The following is a 26,313-nucleotide window of genomic DNA, read 5'->3' as shown; positions in this document are numbered from 1 at the left end:
TGTACTGGTACAGGCCTTTGTGTGTGTTTATCGTGAGATACTTTTTAGAGGCCTCCTCAACCTCCATCTGTAGATATGCCTGTGCCAAGTCAATTTTGGTGAAACGTTTCCCTCCGGATAGTGAGGCGAAAATATCTTCTATCCTCGGAAGAGGATACTGTATCGTGTGAAGGACCGGGTTTACAGTCACCTTGAAGTTCCCACAGATGCGAATTTTTCTCTGTTCTTCAGATTTATCATTATTCAACGTTTTCTTCATGACCGGGACAATGGGTGTTGCCCACTCGCTCCAATCTACCTTGGATAACACGCCTGCTTTTTCCAAATTCTCCAGCTCTGCCTCGACTGCTGGACGAATTGCGTATGTCACCGGCCTTGCCTTAAAAAACTTGGGAATTGCCGCATCTTCCACTTTTATTGAGGCGGTGACACCTTTCAAGGTTCCTAGTTCCTGTTGAAACACTTCTTTGGCGTTAGCCAAGATGTCTTTTAATTGTTCAGGTATGACGTCATCATCATTTTTTTTCTTACTGGTCACCGTCAGTGCCTGAATGGAGTGCCAGTCTAAACGTATCTTCCTGATTCATTCACGTCCCAACAACGGTGGACCACCATCTTGCAGAACGTATAAATACAACTTCTGTATTTCCTTGTCGTTGTATACAACAGGCACCCTTATTTTCCCTCTGGGGTATACTTTCTGCCCCGTATATGTCTTCAAGATAATGGATGTGTCTTTCAAAGGTATATGCGGAAATAGCCGCTCGTAATCCCGTCGACTTATGACGGTCAGAGCTGATCCTGTATCTAGTTCCATTTTAACTGGGGACCCCGCTATCATGAGGGTAACCCAAATGGTCTGGTAATCTTCTTTGGCAATTACATTATGTAATTTGAGACAGCTTAGTCTCTTGTTTCCGGAGTCGCTATCACTCTTCTGGTCTTCGGAGCTACTGTCCGTCATCATTTGTACCTTTCTGTACTTTTCCTTATTGATTTTTTTTCTGTCAGTGGATTTTTTGTTTCCAGATCGGCATACACGTGCAATGTGTCCCATCTTTCCGCATTGCCTGCATGTTTTGTCCTTGAACCAGCAGTCCCTCTGGTCATGGGTGGATCTGCCGCAGCGATAACATCTCTCGAAACCCCGTGTCATTTCATGGGTGCCGAAGTCCTGTGGCTTTTGCTGTATCTCTGCAGCTCCTCTTGCTGCTGCTTCGTATGATACAGCCATACTGAAAGCCTTGTCCAGTGTCAAATCTTTCTCAGAAAGTAGCCTTTTCTGTGTTCCTTCACTTAGGAGACCGCAGACGAATTTGTCTCGTAGAGAATCTGCCAGTCCTGCCCCAAATTGGCAGTGCTTTGACAGCTTTCTTAATTCGGTGAGGTAATCAGCGTTACTTTCATTCTTGTGCTGATTCCTCCTGAAGAATTTGAATCGTTCCGCTATCAGCAGCGGTATTGGGTTTAAGTGCTCCTGTAGGGTATCAACAATCTCCTTAAAATTCTTGTCCATCGGTTTGGCTGGAGTGATTAAGTTTCGTAACAGCCCGTATGTCCTTGCACCCATCAGATTTAGAAGTACCAATGCCTTTTTATCATCCTCTACTTCATTCGCTGTGCAATATACCTCCACTCTTTCCACATATGTGGTCCAATCCTCTATATCACTACCGAAAGCAGTAATATTGCCAGTCTTAGGCATCCTGAAAATCAAAAATGGCGCCTCCAGCGCTTTCCCGCCGCTGCCGCTGCTGACAACGTTGTTCTCCGCGGTTTTTATTTACACAGGTATTTTTAATAGTTGGAGACTCGTCCCCGCTGGACTCTCTGGGACTTTTCCCTCCCTCTGCTTGGTCCGAACGCCGACCTGCTTTGCAGCGCCGGCCGTCTCCCGAGTGCTCCACCCTCCGTCTCTGTTTGCCTCCGCCTTCCGACTCGCTGCTCGGCCCCGCTGCAGAGCCACCCGATCGAGCCCCAGCCCGCCACCCAGGAAGGATTAGTACAGTACCTGCCACCAGCCCGGCTAGCTGGTGAAACCACAGTTTTTTTTTCTTGTTTTTTTTTTTCTTTGACCTTCGTCTGAGGAATCGATCTCCTTGAGGTGCTGCCGAATTGCAGGTAAGTCCATTTCCAATTCGTCGCCACTGTTGTATCCGTGTGTTAATGGAGACACGGAATGCAGGAGTTGGTTTAACAGGTGTTTACTGAACAAAGTCTGGAGGTGAACTAAAAGATACAAGACGCTATACAGGCTTATATACCTGAGTGGTCACTACCGGTATTACAGTACACAGGGGCTCTTAAAGGTACATACACTACAGTCTCTGTGAACGTTTCCACCGGTCACTGAAAGCCACCCTGAGGGCCAGCCTCCAGGACGCTGGATGGGCAGACAAGCTACCGTGGGTCCTGTTGGGCCTTCGCACGGCTCCCAAAGAAGACCTTCACTCTTCATCCGCGGAGCTGGTGTCCGGTCAACCGCTGCGAGTCCCAGGGGATTTCCTACCAGAATCGACGAAGCCTTGGTCCGCGTTTGACCAGCTTACTAGTCACCAAGAGGCAGCCAGATGGTCCACGCCGGTGCCCACTTCGCACCACGGGCTGCAGAGTTCGCACGTTCCAACGGAGCTTCACAAGGCAGAAAACGTCTTTATTCGCCACGATGCTCATAGGGATCCACTTAAGGCCCCATATACTGGTCCCTTCCGCGTGTTGGAGGCAGGGGACAAAACCTTCAAGGTAGATGTCGGTGGTAAACCGGACCACATTTCAGTTGATCGATTAAAGCCGGCACATCTGGACCTCGACCGCCCCGTCGAGACAGCACAACCGCCGACACGAGGTCGGCCACCCATCGCCGTTACGGCAGACCAAGCGCAACCGCCCACCAGACCGCCAGCTGCCCAGCAGCCTCCACCTCAAGAGTACAGGAGTCGTTCCGACAGGCTCATCAGACCCCCTCGCCGTTTGACTTTGTCCGTTAAAGCGAATTCTGGGGGGGCGCATGTGGCGGAGCCACTGAATGACTCTGGGCAACTGTATATAATTCCCTTTAACGATGTTCTAACACCAGCCTAAGCCTGTACCATTGTGTTAAACATTACTTCGTTTTGTATATCGTGTTTGTATGCACGGGGCGTGGCCCCTTTAAGAGCGCGGGAAAACGCGGGCAAACGCAATGACATCACATTGCAAACCACGTGACTGCCCAAGCAGTCCTCGTGGAATCTCCATCTGGTTAAGACCTGTTTTCGTGGCTCTCCCATATCGATCTCATCAAACTGTTTGAACTCGTTTAGTTTTACATTAAAGACCTGTTTGATTGATCTCCTGAGTCGACCTCAGTTATTAGTTAGGAATTCATCAATTCCTACAACACCAAGCCACATAAGGAGATATTAGGACAGGTGACCAAAAAAATTAAGCCCATTTTCTCCCCCACTGTAACAATAAGTTCACTCACAGGCTCTCTTAAAGGTATTATAATTTGTAACAGTTTTACTGAGAAAGCATTTTATAGCGCCAACCATGCAGAAATCATGAAAGGAACATCAATAAACTTGCAGAATGGGCATATAATTGGCAAATGAAGTTCAACACAGATAAATTTTGGTAGGAAGAGTAGGGCGGTCACTTATCACTTGAAGGGTGCGAGTCTAGGTGAGGTGGAAGAACAAAGGGATCTTGGAGTACAAATACACAAATCACAAAAAGTTGCGACACAGGTTAGCAAGGCCATAAAAAAAGCAAACCAAGCACTAGGGTTTATTTCTAGAGGGATAGAATTGAAAAGTAGGGAAGTTATGCTAAACCTGTATCGAACCATGGTTAGACCACACTTGGAGTTCTGCGTACAGTTCTGGTCGTCATATTATAAAAAGGATATAGAGGCACTGAAGAGGGTGCAGAGAAGATTTACAAAGATGATACCAGAAATGCAAGGGTATACATATCAGGAAAGGATGAACAGGCTGGGTCTCTTTTCTCTTGAAAAAAGAAGGCTGAGGGGTGACCTAATAGAGGTCTTTAAAATTATGAAAAAATGTTGATAGATTGGATACAGAGAGAATGTGTCCACTTGTGAGGAAGAGCATAACTAGAGGCCATCAATATTAGATAGTCACCAAGAAATCCAATAGAGAATTCGGAAGAAACTTCTTTACCCAAAGAGTGGTGAGAATGTGGAACTTGTTACCACAGGGAGTGGTTGAAGTGAATAGTATAGAAGCATTTAAGGGGAGGCTAGGCAAGCCTCTGAGGGAAAAGGGAATAGAAGGTTATGCTGATAGATTTAGATGAGGAAAGACGGGAGGAGGCTCGTGTGGAGCATAAACGCCGGCATGGACTGGTTGGGCCGAATGGCCTGTTTCTGTGCCATATATCCTATGTAATCCTATGAATTGTAAGATAGATTATTTAATATCTCTGCCTATTTTCTAACAGTCTGTTTATTTGATAATTGAAGTATGGCTGACTTAATGAAATCACTTTGGTGATGAATAAAACTTGTTTTTAACCACACTCAGCCAACTCCCATGTCTAGCTGAACTAGAGAGTGTGTAAAGTAAGGAAAGGTAATGGATGCAAGAACACAATGCAGAGTATCGATTAGAACTGACCAGATTTGTAATGGAAAGTATAAGTAACTTTTCCCCTCTGTGACACTACCCCATCATTAACCATGCTTGGTGCTTCACCCTGTGATTTTTCCTGAACATCACTATCTATTTCTCCTAACATCTGTGCATCTGTGATGGTGACTTCTTCAAGTGTGCTCGTTAAGTTGACCAGGATCCAACATAATGGTCTCAGCCCCTTTTCCTCTCCACAGTGCTGAGAATTGAGCGTAACTCAAACTTACAGAGAGGAACAGCGGGGCCGGATCCTATTTTATTTCCGTTCATGGGATGTGGGCGTCGCTGGCAAAGCCAGCATTTATTGCTCATCCCTAGTTGCCCTCGAGAAGGTGGTGGTGAGCCGCCTTCTTGAACCGCTGCAGTCTGTGTGGTGAAGGTACTCCCACAGTGCTGTTAGGGAGGGAGTTCCAGGATTTAACCCAGTGATGATGAAGGAACGACGATATATTTCCAAGTCAGGATGGTGTGTGACTTGGAGGTAATGGTATTCTCATGTACCTGCCGCCTTTGTCCTTCTAGGTGGTAAAGGTCGCGGGTTTGGGAGGTGCTGTCGAAGAAGCCTTGGCAAGTTGCTGCAGTGCATCTTGTAGATGGTACACACTGCAGCCAAGGTGCGCCGGTGGTGGAGGGAGTGAATGTTTCAGGTGGTGGATGGGGAGCCAATCAAGTGGGCTGCTTTGTCCTGGATGGTGTCGAGCTTCTTGAGTGATGTTGGAGCTGCACTCATCCAGGCAAGTGAAGAGAATTCCATCACACTCCTGACTTGTGCCTTGTAGATGGTGGAAAGGCTTTGGGGAGTCAGGAGGTGGGTCACTCACTGCAGAATACCCAGCTTCTGACCTGCTCTTGTAGCCACAGTATTTATGTGGCTGGTCCAGTTAAGAATCTGGTCAATGGTGACCCCCATATACTGTATTATGATATATACATAATGTAATCTGCACAACTCTGCTATTTTCACTTCGAATGCATTTCTTGCTATATTCTTGTTAACATATCTCAGTCAGTACAATTTATTTGCGTATGAATCTTCACTTATATCCTGTGATAGTCCCTTATGCACTTCCTTAAGCAGTGTAACTTTTTCTCTCTTCTGTCCATATCCTTCTAGTCATTAACAGTGTTCACCACATTGCTGAGGTACTCCCGAGCTTTCATCTTTTGCATATTTGCACCAAAAATGTCCTTGTGGTGCTCCATTCCAAAACTCATGAGGTCTTCTAGCACCTCGTCACTAACACTAAACTATCGACACTGAGCTACTCTCTACTATAATTACACACTCATTTCCAACACTAATGTTGGATAACTTGTTTGTTGGCTAGTTGAAAAGCATTAAAGGGTCATTATTGCAGGAGTGTCAGTGATTGCCTGCTAACTTTATATTGCCGTTTTCAAATTTCATTCACATAAATTGCACATTTCAATACCATACATTCCCGTGATTTAGTTAGTGGTTCGATAATGTCAATGTCAGCGTGTCACCCATTGTTAGAAAAAATAGGAAAGTTGGCCTTTGGGAGATCAGAGGGAATATTTGTCTGCATATGTTGCTCTTATAGTTCTTCCCCGCCAATTGGAAATTCTATTTCCCATTTAAATGATTAAATCTCCTGTTAGCTACTCGAATGCTCAGAAAAACTGCGCCATTGCTGCTTTGAAATACAGAATGGAGATCCCACTTCATAAAGAGCAGTTAAACTCAATGTGGGACCAACAGAAGCCATAACATAACGTCTGGTTGATTCAGATTTATTCTATGTTGCATTTGATACTGTATGTAAGAATCACAGCTCACCTAGGTTTTCTAACTATACTGGGACTGGACTAACGATGAGAATCTTTTAAATTTGGATTCCATCCACAATCCCAAACACAATAAAAATACAACCAAGTAAAGTCATTTCAAAAACAGTTCAAATGTTGAGACTTGGATATTGGCACATTCCACGTCTAACAATATGTACACTGCAGAAATCACAAAATTAACAGTTTCAGTGTGAATAAAATGTTATTGCAGGAATTAAGGTGATTGGAGGTGTAAAGGAGCTGACTGGAGAGGAGTATGGTGTGTATGTGAAGAGGATCCTACCTGGTGGTCTTGCTTCAGTTGACGGTGAGTGGCCATTTTACCGGCAGTAGTTATTATTCATGTAATGTAACATGTCTACTGTGCCACTAGAAGCATTACAACATTCAGATAATTATTTCATGCTCACTTACAATATAACAACAACCTGCTTTTATATAACGCCTTTAATGTAGAATAACATCCCGAGGTGTGATCAAAAAAATGCCTCTGAGCCAAAAAAGGACATATTAGGGGAGGTGTCCAAAAGCTTGATCAAAGAAGTGGGTTTTAAGGAGGGTCTTAAAGGAGGGGAGGGATTTAAGAAGGGGATCCTAGAGCATGGGGCCTAGGTGGCTGAAAGCACGGGGCACAGAATTTGAGGCAAAGGGAGGGGGAATGCACAAGAAGCCAGAGTCAGAGGAACAGTATGTTGGCGAAGGGGGTGGGGGGGGAGTGGGTGTAGGACTGAAGAGGGTTATAGAGATAGGGAGAAGGCAAGGTTACAAAAGGATTTAAACGCAAGAGTGGGAATTTTTAATTTGAGATGTTGGGGGACTGGGAACCAATGTGAGGATACATGTGGTTACGTGGGACTTGGTGGGTACGTGGGACTTGGTGGGTACGTGGGACTTGGGGGGTACGTGGGACTTGGGGGGTACGTGGGACTTGGGTACGTGGGACTTGGGGGGTATGTGGGGCTTGGTGGGTACGTGGGACTTGGTGGGTACGTGGGGCTTGGTGGGTACGTGGGACTTGGGTACGTGGGACTTGGTGGGTACGTGGGGCTTGGTGGGTACGTGGGACTTGGGGGTATGTGGGGCTTGGTGGGTACGTGGGACTTGGTGGGTACGTGGGGCTTGGTGGGTACGTGGGACTTGGGGGGTACATGGGGCTTGGTGGGTACGTGGGACTTGGGGGGTATGTGGGACCTGGTGGGTACGTGGGACCTGGTGGGTACGTGGGACTTGGTGGGTACGTGGGGCTTGGTGGGTACGTGGGACTTGGGGGGTACATGGGGCTTGGTGGGTACGTGGGACTTGGGGGGGTATGTGGGACCTGGTGGGTACGTGGGACTTGGTGGGTACGTGGGACTTGGTGGGTACGTGGGGCTTGGTGGGCACGTGGGACTTGGGGGGTACATGGGGCTTTGTGGGTACGTGGGACTTGGGGGCTACATGGGGCTTGGTGGGTATGTGGGACTTGGTGGGTATGTGGGACTTGGGGGGTACGTGGGACTTGGGGGGTACGTGGGACTTGGTGGGTATGTGGGGCTTGGTGGGTACGTGGGACTTGGTGGGTACATGGGACTTGGTGGGTACGTGGGGCTTGGTGGGTACGTGGGACTTGGGGGGTACATGGGGCTTTGTGGGTACGTGGGACTTGGGGGCTACATGGGGCTTGGTGGGTATGTGGGACTTGGTGGGTATGTGGGACTTGGGGGGTACGTGGGACTTGGTGGGTATGTGGGGCTTGGTGGGTACGTGGGACTTGGTGGGTACATGGGGCTTGGTGGGTACGTGGGACTTGAGGGGTATGTGGGACCTGGTGGGTACGTGGGACTTGGTGGGTACGTGGGACTTGGTGTGAGATAGGATACAAACAGCAGATGTTGCATGAGCTGAAGTTCATGAAGTGCAATGGATGGGAGGCTGGTCAGGAGAGTACTGGAATAGACGAGTCTGGAAGTGAAAAACACACATATGGCAGCAGATGGGCTGAGACAGGGCCAGAGACGTGCAATGTTATGGGGATGAAAGTAGGCCATCTTTGTAACGAGGTGATACAGGGTCAGAAGCTCAGCTCGGGATCAAATGGAACACTGAGGCTGCATCATCATTATTTTCGTATCTTCTCGCTGTTTCCTTTGGGGAACAGTGTGAAGTAGTGGAAGGATCCACAGGCTGATTAACAGTCTGACAGGCCACGACGTTAACGCTCCTTCCATGGCCGTAACCATCTTTATACCAGCCGGTAGGGTGGTTAGTCCTATATGGCGGGAGGGTTTTATGGGCTCCCACAACCCATACGAAGGGGGGGGGCCACCCACACCCACCAGACGGGGAGGGGGGGCCACCCACACCCACCAGACCGGGGGGGGGGGGCCACCCACACCCACCAGACGGCGGGGGGGTGCTCACCCACACCCACCGGACGCGAGTAGCCCGCTGGATGTCAACCCAGAATTCGAAGCCGGAGCTCCTACTCCACTCGCCGGGACTGTATCCTGACAACGACATGAGTAGGCATCTGAGAGCGCTGACTAGAGAGATATCGTGAGCTATCACCAGGACAAGGGCAGCAAACGCATGGGAACATCACCACCTACAAGTTCCCCTCCAAGCCACACACCATCCTGACTTGGACCTGTATCGCCGTTCCTTCACTGTCGCTGGGCCAAAATCCTGGAACTCCCTTCCTAACAGCACTGTGGGTGTACCTACACCATATGGACTGCAGCGGTTCAAGAAGGCGGCTCACCACCATCTTCTCAAGGGCAATTAGGGATGGGCACTAAATGCAGGCCTAGCCAGCGACGCCCACATCCCATCAATGAATTTAAAAAAGAGGATGACATCATGAAGGCTGATTCTGGCCATGCCACTTGTACTGGGTCCTGGATCCAAGTGCCCACTGATCAGTGGGAGGGCAGACCTGATGGTGGTGTTTAGATCCTGCAGACCCTGAGAGATATTGGCCAAGGCTTTCAGAAGCCACTTTTCATCATTCTCTCCAAACGGGTCCCCAAAGCCTAAAGGCCAGTAATCAAAACATCCACTTAGGACGTACTGACTGGTCTGGGGGCATTTGTCAGGGAGAACAGGTGCAGATGTTCCTGGTGCCATCACCTGTTCTGGGCAGCATTGTGTCGAATCCTTCTCAGATATTGGCACTGAGGATGGCATTTGTCTTCCCCATGACCCCTGTCGTCTGTCTCAGGTCACCCAGGATGGTCCTTCGTGCTTCCAAGTGAGGGTGATGCTCATCCAGCATCCTTCTTTTTAGAGCAGAGCCCCAGATATCTGAGTCTACAGGTTTAGGAGTATTAGCTCTCTCCCCCTCTCTTCATAGTTCAAAGATCAGAAACCTAGCATCATCATTTTACCCAACCTTTTAATAATAATTTTTCTTTGATCACTTTTGTAAATGTTTACAATCATGAGCTTTCCCCCAGTCGCCAATATACCAGGTTTATAGTGCTTTCCAGATAGTGCGCTTTATTCATTTACTCTAACTCAAAGTGAAATATTTTCCTTCATTAATAGATCGTCTGGAGGCTGGAGACCAGATTCTTGAGGTTAATGGTGACAGTCTGGTGGGAGTGACAAATGAAAGGTACAGTCGGCACTTGATATGAAAGGGACTGTCTCAGCCATGCACACCTCATTAACGGGCCTGTTCAGGATACAGATTCTGGCTATTAAATGGCCAGCCACAATTTTTCAGATATGAAACTGCCATCTGCTTCTTTATATTATAATAGGATAGATAGCACAACCGAGTCCCTACTTTTAATTCAAAAGCAAAATACTGTGGATGCTGGAAATCTGAAATAAAAACAGAAAATGCTGGAAACACTCAGCAGGTCAGGCAGCACCTGTGAAGAGAGAAGCAGAGTTAACGTTTCAGGTCGATGACCCTTCGTCAGAACTGGGAAGTGAACAGACTCTCCGTTACCCGATTGAATGATTCTTGACTGTCAGCCAAACAGCCTTTTTTCCCCCATCTCCAATATTTTTGTAACTAATAAACAAAATTGTTCAAGGAAAATGAAATAAATACTTTTTTTTAATTCCCCTATGATTTTTCTCCTGGGTTGCTCATAACTGTGTTCGGTTCTGACGAACGGTCATCGACCTGGAACGTTAACTCTGTTTCTCTCTCCACAGATGCTGCCTGACCTGCTGAGTATTTCCAGCGTTTTCTGTTTTTATTTCCCTACTTTTAATTTACTGACTGCTAGAAGCCTTGCTAAAGCTGTACTGCTATCAATGAAGATTTCTTTTGGCAACAAACCTTATTATTTTAAAACAAAAAATTGAAATACAAAGATGCTGGACCCAGATTTTGCCAGTGGCCAGTAATCTAATTCCCCTCGCCATCAGACTGCAGGGATTGGGTACCTGCGGTTCCTTCCCACTACACTGCCAAACAGTAAACACCTCACTATGTGATTCTCTCACCTCGGGCTGCTATTAGAAACGTAAAAGGCTCAAATTACCTTCATCCAGTGGCAGCAGAGGCTCGTTTCTTTTCACAGGTCAGACAGTCTTCTGCTGGATCTGTCACTTTCACCTGTCAAAATGTAACAGCGCCTTTTAAAATAAACATCTTTATTGGTAGAGCTCCAGTCAGCCGAGGAAGTGTCATTGTTGGCACAGAGCGGTTGCTTAACTGCAGCACCCTGTTTGCTTTCAAGGAACAGGCCCATTCAAGCCAGGGAGTAAATTTTCAACTTTACCATGCCTACCACAGAGCTAGCTGTGTGTGCTTCGGGTTGCCAACTCTCCAGGATTGCCCTGGAGTCTCCAGGAATTAAAGATTAATCTCCCGGGCACAGCTGTGAGCAACCCGGGAGAAAAATTATAGGGGAATTATAAAAATGTATTTATTTCATTTTCTTTGAACAATTTTGTTTATTAGTTACAAAAATATTGGAGATGGGGGATAAAGGCTGTTTGACTGACAGTCAAGAATCACTCAATCAGGTAACGAAGGGGGCGATTTTCCCAGCCCTGGGGAGGTGGGTATGGAGGTGGGACTGCTGGGAAAATGGCAGAATCTGGGAGAGGGTACCCATCCCGCCCCCAACCCGCCTCCGTGCCATCTTCCCAGGAGGAGGGTACCCGACCTGCGCTGGGTCCCATCTCCTCGAGGTGGGAAGGGGTTTAATGCCAATTAATTGTCTGTTAACAGGTAATTAACAGGCAGTTTTTTGACTAATCCCTATTTTGAGCCCTAAAGTGTGGGCTTCCCGATGGCTCCGAACCTCGCCAGGGTCAGCAAGGTGAGCCATGGGTCTGCGGGGGTCGGAGGGGCCGAAATGTCCGGTGTGCAGTGTAAAGTCGGTGGGTTGTGCAGTTAATAAATACACAGACTTCAGAAGTAACAAACAAACAGGTCTTTACTATTCGAAGGTCAGGGCGAATCTGCCCCAGCAATCCTGCCACAACACTTATATACTGGTGTGGTCACTATCGGTATTACAGTATACAGAAGCCAAACAAATAGTGCCACACCTAAAATAGTTCTCTTAAAGGTGAACGGTTACATTCAATAGTTCCTTTAAAGGTAGACGGGTACATACACTACAATCCTCCCTTTTTAGCTTATTACTTACAGAGTCCCCGTTAAACATACATATCTTCAACTTCCTATAAAACAAATTACAGATATAATCTCGGTGGAGTCAATGTCATATAAAACAATTTACAGATATAATCTTGGTGGGAACAGTTCACAGGTTCAGTCTCTGCGGAAACAGTTCCAAACAATATCTCTTTGGTGTAGCCGGTTCACATGGCTAGCGTGACTCCTCCATAGCCTTTTTCTTGACGTAACAGCTTGAACTCTCGTCCTGTTGAACCAGCAGTGCGGACTTTTACAACCAACTGGCTGTCTTGATATTTTCCAGTTTTTCAACTAATTTAGTTCCTTTCGTAGTGTCCCGCCTGAGATGGTAGAAGTGCTAATATTTTAGACAGTTATTATCTTCTGCTTCTTCTTTTTCTTTTCTGCCTTTTTGACACTCTCGGAGCTCCTTTCTCGGCTGCCAGCTGTAGCGCCACCAACTCTCTATGTTCCTTAGACCTTAAGTGCTTCATCCGGATTTCAGCACTTTGGGAGTTTTCATCACAAACTGAGCAGACCAGATCCTCGTAATATTCAGTGTCACTCAACAGGTCATGGTAATATTCGGAGTCGTCCTGAGTTAGGCCAGTGAGAGGCCCTTCTACTTCCTTCTTATCCATCTGGACGTTAGCCGACGGTGGTTCCTTCCCTAACCATCTTTCTTGAAAAGACTTCTTCAAACATTCATATTCATTCCGCTCTTCCGGGGATGTCTGCCATTCCTTCACTACTGGCCTCATTTGTGAGTTCAATACCTTCCCTTCCATCGGGGATTTCGTTGTCAGGCTATTTAATCCTTCTACTGGAGTATCTGTTTCCACCCCCTTCTGTTCCCCTTGACGCAATTCAGCGCACTTTTGGCATCCTTGTAAAAGCTGTGTTGCCACCTCAGCTATCTCCGTGACTTTTGGAAGCTCCGAATTCTTTCCCTTTGAACCCTGAAACTCGTGTTCCCATTTTGGAGTCTTGTCCCTCAGCGTGTGTAAGAGTTGGCTGGCCGTTAACTCTTCTACGGGGACACTGTGGATTAGAGTCTTCTCCATTTCATCCACCTTTCCCTCCAATGTTTTCACCTTCCTTTCCTCCGGTACTTTGGTTTTAAGCGCTCGAAGAAGTTGCGCCTTGATGTTCTCTAACTCCTGTTCAGGGGCCATTCCTACAGTCTCTGTGATCCTTCCAGTTGCCTTTCCTTCCACTGCCCGGATTCCTAGTTGAATATGTTCTTCAAGTTGTTGAACCTCGGCCATTGCCGCCTCATATTTGTCCTGGGTTGCCTTCAATAATTTAATGAGTTCTTGGGCATCTTGAATTTCATGTTCTGCTATGTCTTCCACCTCTAATTTTTCATCGATGGATGGAATCTCTACCGATGAGTCTGTCTTGGCCTGGAGCTCATCAAACATTTCCTGCAGCCTTTGTAATTCTCGCTCATGTTCAACCTTTAGCTGTTCAGATGCTTTCACTAAAACTAGCTTTTCGGAGGTTGCCGAGTTAACCCCTTCCAGGATTGTAGTCTGGGCCTGTTCATACTGTTCTTTCAACTTGTTACACTCTGCTTGCAACGAGTCGTAGAGATGAACTGGGATAAAATCCTGGCTTCCTGAAGATTCCTCTTCCTTTGGTTCATTCTGTAAATATTCTAGTTTCTGAACAGCATCAGGGGAATGTGATTGGTAGTTGGCCACGATGGCTCTATGGTCGCTCTCTGCTTGAGCTAGCTGTCTCTGTTGTCTTTCCAGGTTCTCCCATTCGGTGTCCCAGAACTTTTCCATATTTTTCATCTCTTGTACGAGACGGTCACTCAACTGTTCTAATTGTTGTCGTACTTTGACATAAGTTTGAGTCCGAACTCGGTGTTCTTCCGTCGTGGATGAATCCTTTGCTTGAACAGGCTCAGAATTCTCTGTCAACCTGGAGTTCTGCTCTGCAGCTTTATTCTTCTTGGTAACATACGTCCTCCTGCATGTCTTCGTTTCCTTCCCCATCGTCGGCAAGTCCCTTTTAGCCTTGTCTTCCATATTTGAATTGGTCTTATCGTCATCCATTTCAGAATCTGAGCTGATAGCTTGCACCGAGTCCTCCCTCATTATGGCTTTTAGGTAGTGCCATTCCATATCTATTTTCTTAATCCACTCCCATCCTAGAAGTGGTGGTCCTCCTTCAGGTAATATGTACAAGTTCATTCTTGGGTGTTCTTTACCCCTATCTCTCACCTTGACTCTTATTTTCCCCATGGGGTATACGTTATGCCCCGTGTATGTCTGTAATACGAACTTGGTATTTCTTAAAGGTATGTGAGAGAATAGCCGGTGGTAGTCCCTTCGGTTGATGACTGATAGAGCTGATCCAGTGTCCAGCTCCATCCTTACTTGGACTCCAGCTATTTTTAGTATGACCCAGATGGTTTGTAGATCCGTTTCTTTACCCACATTGTGGATTCTCAGACTACCCAGCTCCTGGTTGTTTGGGTCTGAGTCTGAATTCTGTTCGTCTGAACTCTTCTCAGCCACCTTGTGTACCTTGTTGTACTTTTCTTGTGGTGGCTTCCTTTGATTGTTGGTCTTCCTCCCTGACCGGCATACCTTCGCGATGTGACCCAGTTTGCCACATTTCCTACACTCTTGGTTCTTAAACCAGCATTGATTCTGGTCATGCGTTGTCTTCCCACAATGGTAGCATTTTGTTGTGCTTGAAGTAATTTGGTCCACCCCGAGTGCCGCCGCCTTTAGTTGCATTTCCGCCGTTCCTTTCGCTGCGGCTTCGTGCGATGCAGCTATAAGGACAGCCCTGTCCAGTGTGAGGTCGTTCTCTTCCAGTAGTCGCTTCTGCGTCCCTTCTTTGGACAATCCGCATACGAACTTGTCCCGCAGTGCTTCTGTCAGATTCCCTCCGAACTGGCAGTATTTCGCTAGCCTACGCAGTTCGACCAAGTACTCCGCATTGCTTTCGTCTTTCCTCTGCGTTCTTGCGTAGAATTTGAATCGTTCAGCCAGCATCAACGGTGTGGGGTTCAAGTGGTCCTTCAGCACACCCACAATCTCTTCGAAGGTCTGATCCGCTGGTTTATCTGGTGCTATTAGATGCTTCAAGAACCCGTATGTTTTTGCCCCCATCGAGTTTAGCAATGTTATCGCCTTGTCGTCTTCCTCTATTTTGTTGGCTTCGCAATAGATCTCTATGCGTTCCACGTACGTGGCCCAGTCTTCTATTTCAGAATTAAAGTCGTTAATATTCCCTCGCTTAGGCATCTTCTTCCCTTGGGAGCAGCACCAGTATTTCTTTAAGTATTCTTATTTATTTGTTTATTTCTAAGATGGCGGTTTTCCCACGAAAATGGCGGTTTCCCGCTCTTCCTTTCTCTCCCCGCCCACTTCAATGGCGGTTTCCCGCTTCTGTCGTCTCCTCCGCCTAATGGCGGCTTCCCGCGTTTCTTCCTAGTGGAAGGGGTACGCTTTCCCCACAGCGGACAGGTTCAGCCGCTGGGCTGGCTCTCGCACAGCTCCCCTTACTCGGCTCTGTCTTTTCCTCCCGCCCGCACGGCTCTACCGGCGCTGGGTACACCCCGTTAACGGAGGACAGTTCAGCCGCTGGACTGGCTCTCGCGCAGTCTCTCTCTCCGTACCCGGCTCTGTCGCTCTCTCTCCCGCACGTTCGGTTCTACCGGCCCTGGGTACCCCGTTGGTGGAGAACAGTTCAGCCGCTGGACTGGCTCTCGCACAGTCTCTCTCCCCTTGCTCGGCTCTGTCTCTCCCTCTCCCGCACGTTCGGTTCTACCGGCTCTGGGTACCCCATTGGTGGAGAACAGCTCAGCCGCTGGACTGGCTCTCGCGCAGTCTCTCTCCCCTTGCTCGGCTCTGTCTCTCTCTCCCACCCGCACGGTTCCTGTTCGCCTCCCAGCCCTCTCGCAGACCGGTGTTTCCCTCCCCGGCTGCAGCTGGGTTTCTCTTCCCGCGCCTACTCCCAGTCTCAGCGCTTCGTGGCTGCGGTCGCTGCCCGGCTTTTCCCGCCAATCGAGGTCCGACTGTCTCACGACGCCGTTGGACCCGACTTTCTGACCGGCTCCGTTCCCCCTCGACCGTGGTCGAGTGCACAGCCCTTATCCTCCGGATATTCTCTACACCTTCCCCTACTCACAGTCTCCGCGGCTGCCTTGTTTCCTGCTGATCGGCTCACTCCGCACCGTGGTAGAAGGGTAGTTAGTGCCTGTTGCAGATGGAAGCTTTTGTTGCTAAAGTCTTCCTCCTTCCTCCTGCTGCAGCCTCGTGTTTTCTTTCAGCAGCACGACGAGGGCGGTTGCCTCTCTTCGACGCTCTTCGTTGCTTTGGTAGTCTTGCCGCAGGGTACGATCGGACTCGTCGCCACTGTAAAGTCGGTGGGTTGTGCAGTTAATAAATACACAGACTTCAGAAGTAACAAACAAACAGGTCTTTACTATTCGAAGGTCAGGGCGAATCTGCCCCAGCAATCCTGCCACAACACTTATATACTGGTGTGGTCACTATCGTTATCACAGTATACAGAAGCCAAACAAATAGTGCCACACCTAAAGTAGTTCTCTTAAAGGTGAACGGTTACATTCAATAGTTCCCTTAAAGGTAGACGGGTACATACACTACATGCAGGTGAGTGATGAGTGCTAGTGTGGAGAGGTAAGTGTGTGAGGTGAGGCTAAAGTGTTTTAATAAGATTACTTACCTTTGCTTCTTCCTCCAGGCTTCATCCCTTTAGGCTTCTCAAAGCTGTCAAACGGTGACAATTCATCTGTTAAAAGCAGCAGTCCAGCCTCCATCACGTCCCCATTGATAAAATCACCCCCGAAGAGTCTGTTCACTTCCCAATTAATGTGGGAAGGCGGGAATCCCTGAGAATGGACGTGTTGGGCAACCAATGGTCGAGATGTGGGGGAGGGGCTGTTGGAGGTGGGGGCAGGGGTCATGTAATGAAACCTCCAGCAATACGTCCAACCCAAGTTGGCGGGGGCAACGCGATGTGTGCTGGAAGCGCATATCGAGAATTCAGCCCTGCACTCCCCCATGAGTTTTCATTCCTTAAACTTTGCATTCCTGGCATGCGAAGCTCTGGTCTGGGAGCTCTAAAGAAGCCAACAGTGTTGACTTTATGTAAATAGGCCCAGTTTTACACTGCTGGCCTGACTATGGAGGTAATTTCAATACTGGAACTGGATCAGGCCAACCAGGCATGGAACTCACTTTAGGAATGATTGGAGGATTCAAATGTGACTGAGCAGAGGACTGTTCATCTGGCCTCGGATTATTAATGTTGTTACACTGCCTGGCTATGAATTCTCATTTATTCCATTTAATAAAGAAAATGATTCTAAATGCTATTATATATTTTTTCTGTTTATGACTTAAACTATGTTTTTTAGTCAGAAAGTCTCATCATTTCTTGGTCAGAAAGTCTCATCATTTCCTCTTGCGTTGCTCCATAGAAAATGGCAACTTTAAAATTAACCCTTTCTGTTATTATTCATTGAAAGTTGTTTTGCTACTTCTTATTCCTGTTACTTATGCAATCCAACTTCACCAGTTTAAGTCCTTCAGTTGTAATGATAGCTCTTTTACATAAGAGCATAAGAAATAGGAGCAGGAGTAGGCCATTTGGCCCATCGAGCCTGCTCCGCCATTCAATAAGATCATGGCTGATCTGATCTTGGCCTCAACTCCACTTTCTGCCCGCTCCTCATAACCCTTGACTCTCCTGTAGTTCAAAAATCTGCCTATCTCAGCCTTGAATATATTCAATGACTCAGCCTCCACAACTCTCTGGGGTAGAGAATTCCAAAGATTCACGACCCTCTGAGAGAAGAAATTCCTCCTCATTTCCGATTTAAATGGGCGACCCCTTATTCTGAAACGATGACCCCTGGTTCTAGATTCCCCCATGAGGGGAAACATCCTCTCAGCATCTACCCTGTCAAGCTCCCTCAGAATCATATGTTTCAACAAGATCGAATCTCATTCTTCTAAACTCCAATGAGTATAGGCCCAACCTGCTCAACCGTTCCTCAAACACAACCCCTTCATCCCAGGAATCAACCTAGTGAACCTTCTCTGAACTGCCTCCAATGCAAGTATGTCCCTCCTTTTAATGCTATGAACTATGCATAAATACTGTCACTATGGTCCAATTATTCCAATGTAATATTGCCTGCACCAAGCCTTATCCTCCATGGTTGCTGCCTGCAAGTGCTCTACCCATCACCAATAAGCCCACTGCCAGCATGAAGAACCAACTCCATGGCCTATAAAATCGGCCATTTTTTGGGCGCTAATCGGTCGACTAAGCCCCAAATATGGCAGGCAGGAAGGGCATGCAGATTTCCGGCTGGAAGTGCGCCACTTGCCATATTGGTAAAGGAAAAAAATAGGTGTCCAGGTATTGGGCCAATAAGGGGCCTGATGCCTGTTTGAGGCTCTCACCACAAGATTGGTTTGCCTTGAGCCAGCCAGCACCAGCGGTGGTTGCACTTGGTAAAACTAGGACTTGGGATCGCCTGCTACCAAAAAGATAAGCTTTTGACATTTGCATACCTGAATGTAGAACCAGGAGGAGCAGGAGTGATCCTCCTGACCCTACATTTAATGTCTTCTTGGTAAACGTTGCTTTTTAATATTTCCAAAGGACAAGTGTACACCTGAAAGAAAGAAGGAAAGACTTGCATTTATATAGCGCCTTTCACGATCTTAGGACATTGCAAAGCACTTTACAGCCAATTAATTTCTTTAGAAGTGTAGTCGCTGTTGTAATGTGCCTGGATTTATTAATACCCTCTCTTTTTCTTATTTCTAGTGCAGTGGAAATCCTTCGAGCAGCCTCTTCATCCAATGACATGCGGCTGATGATAGCAAGGGATGAGCAGGGCAGGTAAGAGAGCTTGAACTACAAAGGTTTTGTCCCCTGCACTGCCTCTTTGAAGGGGTCTGACATCCCGAGCACGCCCCTCACATCCTGATTCAGTTTTGGCACAGTAGCTCTTGGCCACCATTGGGTTTGAGCCCCAAATCAGGTGCAAACCAATTTCTGGACCATTATTGTCTCTAATTGCTGAAGGTGCTTTTATTCTATTTTACCTAAATCCATGCTCAAGGCTGATACCACGCGAGTTCTATGGAGTTTGTTGCTAGAAACTACAGTACTTTTGAAGTGTAATCACAGTTGTAATGTAGGAAACGTGGCAGCCGATTTGTGCACAACAAGGTCCCACAAACAGCAATGTGATAATGACCAGATAGTCTGATTTAGTGATGTTAATTGAGGGATAAATATTGGCCAGGACACCGGGGAGAACTCCCCAGCTCTTCTTCGAAATAGTTCCATGGGATTTCTTACGTCCACCTGAGAGCGTAGACAGGATCTCGGTTTAACGTCTCATCTAAAAGATGGCACCTCTGACAGTGCAGCTCTCCCTCAGTACTGCACTGGAGTGTCTGCCTAGACTTTTGTGCTCAAGTCTCTGGAGTGGGACTTGAACCCACAGCCTTCTGACTCAGAGGCGAGAATGCTACCCACTGAGCAACTGGCTGACATCTAAAAGTATCGGCAGAAGGAATTTTACGCCCAGTACACTTTCCACAATTACTGAGGAAATTGGTGCTCAGAGGGTTAAATATTCAGCAAAATAGGAATTGCAAAACAAGTGCATCGTCTGGATAGAACCAAATTACTTTCTATCTGTGTTGCTGATCCAGTGCACAACACACAAACATGTTGGGGGTGATTTTCACTCAGAAGTCGGGAAGGAGGCGGAACTGCAACTTTCGGGGTTGTAGTCCTGCCTCCATCGAGATGCGGCCAATCCACGCGATTTTAACTTGATTGACCTTGTTGAGTCCGCCCAGCGGGCTCAGCTGGCCAATTAAGGGCCACCCGGCAACAGGTGACGTCACAGACTGAAATTTCATCTGTCAAGACGTTTTGACAGATGAAATATCAGTGTTTCACAGCTGTTTGAAGCTGTCAAACACTGACAGTCTGACTTCTAACCTGAGTCCTTCTGCACAGACTCAGTTAGAAATCTCTCCGGCACAGAAAGCTGCAGGCTGTCACTTTTGACAGTTCGCAGCCGTTCTGCTTTCTGTGCCGGTTAGATGATGGACTCCCGAAACCTAGAGGAAGGAAGGCTAAAAAGGTAAGTACAGGTAATTTAAACTTCTTTACACACTTTAGACACACCAAACACACTTACCTTTGCACTCATGCACCCATCACTCACCTGAACACCGACATCTCGACCCCTTCAAGTCCTTCAACCCAACGGCCCGACTCCTCTAACTTGGCGTGGTTTGGAGCCGTCCAGAATCCCACAGTTCAAGATTAAAAATAGGGATTAGGCTAAAAACTGCCTGTTAACTACCTGTTAACAGGCAGTTAATTGTCACTAATCCCTTCCCGCCTCGGGTAGGCGGTTCCCAGTGCGGGGCGGGTACCCGCCTCCTTTGAAACTTACATGGAGGCGGGTTGGGGGCGGGATGGTGTCGGGACCCCCGAATTCGGGACTTTAACCCCCCGCACGCCTCCAATCCCGACTCCATGGGTCAGTTAAAATCGAGGCCGTTGTGTCAGTCTGCTTATTTGAATATGAAGACATTCACCAATTGGGCAGGTAGCCAGGTGAGGGATTACCAGAGCAAGGCCTGAGCTATAGCTTTATGCCCCTTTCATTTAGCAAATTCCAGTTTAAAATAAAATCCCTAAATACATATACAGATACAACAGTCTATGTGGTTTAAGCAAAGGAGTATGCTACAATAAGGAAAGACTTGCATTTATATAGCGCCTTTCACGACCTGAGGATGTCCCAATGTGCTTTACAACCAATGAAGTACTTTTGAAGTGTAGTCACTGTTGTATTGTAGGAAACAGGGCAGCCAATTTGCGCACAGCAAGGTCCCACAAACAGCAATGAAATAAGGACTAGATCATCTGTTTTAGTAATGTTGGTTGAGGGATAAATATTGACCAGGACATGCAGCCTAGATTAGCAAGAAACAGATATACACTTCAAAAGAATTTTAAGATGATCTTCCCCTGATTGCTCAGTTAGTAAAGGCATTGAATAGTTAAGAAGCAGAGACAAGGGAGGTCGTAGGTTCAGACAAAGGGCAAGTGCTGAGTCTGTTGATCTGAGCTGGGGTGGCAGTGAGACACTGTAATTGGCCTCAGCACCCCTGGGCCGGGGAGGGGGCAATCAACTGGGCTTCCCCCACCTGATTGCTATTCAGTGGTCGCTACCTGAAGAGTATGCCTACATGGAGATTGGGCGAGGATAGGAATGGGCTCAGCTATGATGCCCTCGCTGTTTGAATAGCATGCTCACACTCATTGGCCTCAATATTAAGCCCAAACGACGGGTGGGAGAGGGTCAGGGGGGCGGGGTTAAAATTGACAAAATGGGGAAAACGGCTCCATCCCACCGCGTACCATGTTCACACCGGCAGGTTTCATGGCATGCGAGTGTCCCGCCGTGGGGAGGCAGGGCACCTCATTAACATTTTTAAATCAGGCTCCCACAGTGCAATTGGGAGCCTGATTTAAATTTAACAGTTGCCACGCGGGCAATGTTCCCTTTAAACTCGGCTTTTAAAGGGAAAAAAATCCGCGCATGTGCGGAATTTTGAATGGGCAGAGCAGCCCTTTAAAGGGGCCGCGCAGCCCCCAGAAAATTAGAGGGAACATTGCACCTGTGTTTCCCAGGGCTCGCGAAACCCGGCAGATAAACGGAGGCAGGAGCTACTGCCTTTTCCAGCACTCCTGTGGACCAGGAGGAGCGGGAGTGCTCCCCCTCGGCCCCTCAAGAAAGTCTTCAGCCTCCCCTCTGCTGATCACAGCCTCTCTCTCCCCCACTGCCACTGGGGAGTGCAGCCAGAGCCAAGTCCATGGCACCACGGGTGGCTCAGCTGCACAGGGAGGGAGGAAAAAAAGGGGAAGAGCAATAGTGGTAGGGGATTCGATAGTTATGGGAGCAGACAGGCTTTTCTGCGGCTGCAGACGTGACTCTAGGATGGTATGTTGCCTCCCTGGTGCCAGGGTCAAGGATGTCACTGAGCGGCTGCAAGACACTCTGAGGGGGGAGGGTGAACAGCCAGCGGTCGTGGTCCAAATCAGTACCAACGACATAGGCAGAAAGAGGGATGAGGTCCTGCATGCAGAGTTTAGGGAGCTAGGAGAGAGATTAAAAAGCAGGACCTGAAAGGTAGTAACCTCCAGATTACTCCCAGTGCCACATGCTAGTCAGTACAGGAATAGGAGGATAGAACAGATCAATGCATGGCTGGAGAGATGGCGCAGGAGGGAGGGCTTTAGATTCCTGAGGCATTGGGACCATTTCTGGGGAAGGTGGGACCTGTACAAGCCAGACGGGTTACAACTCAACAGAGCCGGGACCAATATTCCCTTGGGGAGGTTTGCTAGTGCTGTTGGGGAGGGTTTAAACTAGCTTGGCAGGCGGATGGGCACCAGCATATAGGAGTAGAAAAGAGGAATAAGGTACATAAAAGAGTGATTGTGTTGGATAATACTAGATGCAGAAGTAGTACCATATTAGATAGGAGCAGACTAAGAAAGACTACGAAAAATTGTATGTACATCAATGCATGTACATAAATGCACAAAGTGTGGTGAATAAGGTTGGTGAGTATAGTAATCTGGGATGTTATGATTAAGGTTATCCACCAGGTGGTGCTGTAGCCAATGCTGCTGCTAAGGTCAGGGGTTGCTTCCTGTTAAGGTCAGGGGTTAGCTTCCTGCTAAGGTCAGCAAAGGTGCAGTGCCTGGAAGCAGGCCTGCCTGGTTGTCTCGCAGTCGTTCAATAAAGCACTCGTATAAATCCTCATACCTCGCCTCTTCGAGTTCCTTGCCTCACTACATGGATTTATCACATTTGGCGATGAGGTAAAACAGGACCCTGAATAAGAGAAGTCTGCCAGGATGTTTAAACAACAAAATCACAAGCTGCAGTTAGCTACCAGTTGGAAGAGAGCATGGCTGCCACGGTAGGAACGGTCTCCACTTTTGATATTCAAGCACAAACTTGGGAGGAATACTGTGAAGTGTTGGGTTATTTTTTCAAAGCAAATGAAATAAATGATGCCCGAAAAAGGAAAGCCATTCTGCTTAGTTCAGTGGGAAGCCAAACCTACAGTTTGATGAAGAACCTGCTCAGTCCTGAAAAGCCTGGAGACAAATCATTTGTTGAATTAGTGGCTGTGCTAAAAGAACATTTCAACCCTAAGCCTAGTGAGATTGTACAGCGGTTCAAGTTTAATTCAAGGAACAGGAAAGAGGAAGAGAGTGTAATGGACTATGTAGCGGTGTTGCGTAAATTGGCACAAGATTGCAATTATGGGAACAACCTGAAGGAAATGCTGAGAGATAGGCTAGTTTGCGGAATAATGGACGACCGAATGCAGTGCAGATTATTATCCGAGACTGGGCTTACTTATGAAAAAGCATTGGAACGTGCTCAAGCCATAGAGACAGCGAACCGAGATGTAAAAGAAATACAGGGTTCAGACAGGGCTAATGCTACGCAAGTTGCAGGTCAGGTTGTTGTGCACAAGTTGAACATGCATCAGAAACCACAACGTGAGCATGTGAAGGCATGTTATAGATGCAAGGGCGATCACCTGGCGAGTGAATGCCGGTTTCTGGAGGAAAAGTGCTGCAAGTGTGGGAAACAAGGACATATAAAACGAGCTTGCAGGGCGAAATCACCTGTGGAGGAATCCAAACTAAAAGGGGGAGGACAGCAAAACCAAGGGAGAGAAGTGAAAAAACATGGAGCACACCACATCAGCGGGGAAGCTGAGGAAGAAGAGGACATGTTCATAATGTATGGCATGTTAGAGAACATTCCAAAAGTGGCTCCTATCACATTGCAACTGACAGTAAATGACTCTAAGGTGAACTTTGAAGTGGATACAGGGTGCGGCGTGACCATAATGAACAAGGCAGAGTACTCAAAATTGTGGAACTGTGCAAAAGTTCCAGAGTTAAAGCCTTGCTCCCTGCATCTTAAAACATATACAGGTGAATGAGTAGGGACATTAGGTACAGCTAAGGTAACTGTGCAACACAGGGACACAGTGGAACAGCTACCTGTAGTTATAGTATCGGGTACCGGACCAAACCTGTTAGGTCGGGGCTGGATAAAAGAACTTAAATTAGACTGGGGAGCAGTACATCAAATAGATGTGGGCAAACAGTTGACTTTGCAAGAAGTGTTGAGTGAACATGAGAATGTGTTTAAGGAGGAACTTGGCACATTTAATGGCCCCCCAGCTAAGATTTATGTAGACAAGGAGGCACCGCCAAGGTTTTTTAAACAACGACCTGTGCCTTATGCCATAAAGCCAAAGGTAGAGGCTGAGCTTGACTGTCTATTGAGAGAGAACATACTGGAGCCAGTGAAATGTTCGGAATGGGCAGCTCCCATAGTACCTGTTTTAAAACCGGACAATTCAGTAAGACTCTGTGGAGACTATAAATTAACAGTCAATCGGGTGTCCAAACTAGAGCAGTATCCTATTCCCAAAACAGAGGATCTCTTTGCAAACCTGGCTGGAGGAAAGAAATTCACAAAGTTGGATATGAGCCATGCCTACTTGCAGATTACATTGGATGACGAATCAAAGAAGTATGTCACCATAAATACAAATGTAAGAAATCACACAACACCAGGTTATAGTCCAAACGCTTTATTTGAAATCACAAGCTTTCGGAGCGCTGCTCCTTCGTCAGGTGAAGTGGAGAGATGCATAAAAACACAGCTTATATAGTCAGAGAATAATGTCAGATGTTTACAGGTAATCTTTCTAACTGCCATTTATCACACCTCGGCAGAAAGATAATCACAGCAATCAAAGGTGTAAATGGTGTCCAAACAGGTCAGTCAGGAAAACATTACATCAAAGAACAATGAGGTGAGGTCACAAGGGGTCAAATGTTGCAGATGCTGGGGTCTGTATTAAAAACAAAAAAAGACAAAAAACATTTTTTTTGCTGGAAATCACAGCAGGTCCGGCCGCATCTGTGTGGAGAGAACAAGCCAACGACGACTCGAGTCTGGATGACCCTACGTCAGGTGGGGTTACATGTAGCGTGACATGAACCCTAGATCCCGGTTGAGGCCATCCTCATGGGTGCGGAACTTGGCTATCAGTTTCTGCTTGATGATTTTGCGTTGTCGTGTGTCTCGAAGGCCGCCTTGGAGAATGCTTACCCGAAGATCGGAGGCTGAATGTCCTTGACTGCTGAAGTGTTCCCCGACTGGAAGGGAACACTCCTGCCTGGTGATTGTTGCGCGGTGTCCGTTCATCCATTGTCGCAGTGTCTGCATGGTCTCACCGATGTACCATGCTCCGGGGCATCCTTTCCTGCAACGTATGAGGTAGACAACGTTGGCCGAGTCACATAAGTATGTACCATGTACCTGGTGGGTGGTGTCCTCACGTGTGTTGATGATCTGGCATGTCTTGCAGAGGTTGCTGTGGCAGGGTTGTGTGGTGTCGTGGTCGCTGTTCTCCTGAAAGCTGGGTAATTTGCTGCGAATGATGGTCTGTTTGAGGTTAGGCGGCTGTTTGATGGCGAGTAGTGGAGGCGTGGGGATGGCCTTAGCGAGGTGTTCATCGGCATCGATGACATGTTGAAGGCTGTGAAGAACATGGCGTAGTTTCTCCGCTCCGGGGAAGTACTGGACGCGAAGGGTACTCTATTGGTTGTGTCCCATGTTTGTCTTCTGAGGAGGTCTATGCGATTTTTCGCTGTGGCCCGTCGGAACTGTCGATCGACGAGCCGAGCGTCATATCCCGTTCTTACGAGGGTGTCTTTCAGCATCTGTAGGTGTCCATCGCGTTCCTCCTCGTCTGAGCAGATCCTGTGTATTCGCAGGGCTTGTCCATAGGGGATGGCTTCTTTAACGTGGTTAGGGTGGAAGCTGGAGAAGTGGAGCATCGTGAGGTTGTCTGTGGGCTTGCGGTAGAGTGAAGTGCTGAGGTGTCCGTCTTTGATGGAGATTCGTGTGTCCAAGAATGAAACTGATTGAGGAGTAGTCCATGGTGAGTTTGATGGTGGGATGAAACTTGTTGATGTTATCGTGTAGTCTTTTCAGTGATTCTTCGCCGTGGGTCCATAGGAAGAAAATGTCGTCGATGTATCTGGTGTATAACGTTGGTTGGAGGTCCTGTGCAGCGAAGAAGTCTTGCTCGAACTTGTGCATGAAGATGTTGGCGT

General features: G+C 47.5%; 1 protein-coding gene across 1 annotated transcript in view; it reads left to right on the top strand.

Moving 5' to 3' along the window:
* LOC147110564 (syntaxin-binding protein 4) overlaps positions 1-26,313 on the top strand; it is a 200,326-nt gene that overhangs the window by 48,432 nt on the left and 125,581 nt on the right. The window contains exons 3-5 of the mRNA XM_086000649.1: positions 6,661-6,756; positions 9,975-10,044; positions 18,874-18,948. Coding sequence (XP_085856775.1) covers positions 6,661-6,756; positions 9,975-10,044; positions 18,874-18,948 — 241 coding nt within the window. The remainder of the gene's footprint in view (positions 1-6,660; positions 6,757-9,974; positions 10,045-18,873; positions 18,949-26,313) is intronic.

This window comes from Somniosus microcephalus, chromosome 11 (genome assembly GCF_052327205.1).
Source record: "Somniosus microcephalus isolate GS21.2 chromosome 11, FLI_Smic_1.0, whole genome shotgun sequence".
Classification (NCBI taxonomy): Eukaryota; Metazoa; Chordata; class Chondrichthyes; order Squaliformes; family Somniosidae; genus Somniosus; species Somniosus microcephalus.
The sequence above is the reverse complement of the archived record's forward strand: the minus strand, read 5'-3'. Positions and strand labels throughout refer to the sequence as shown.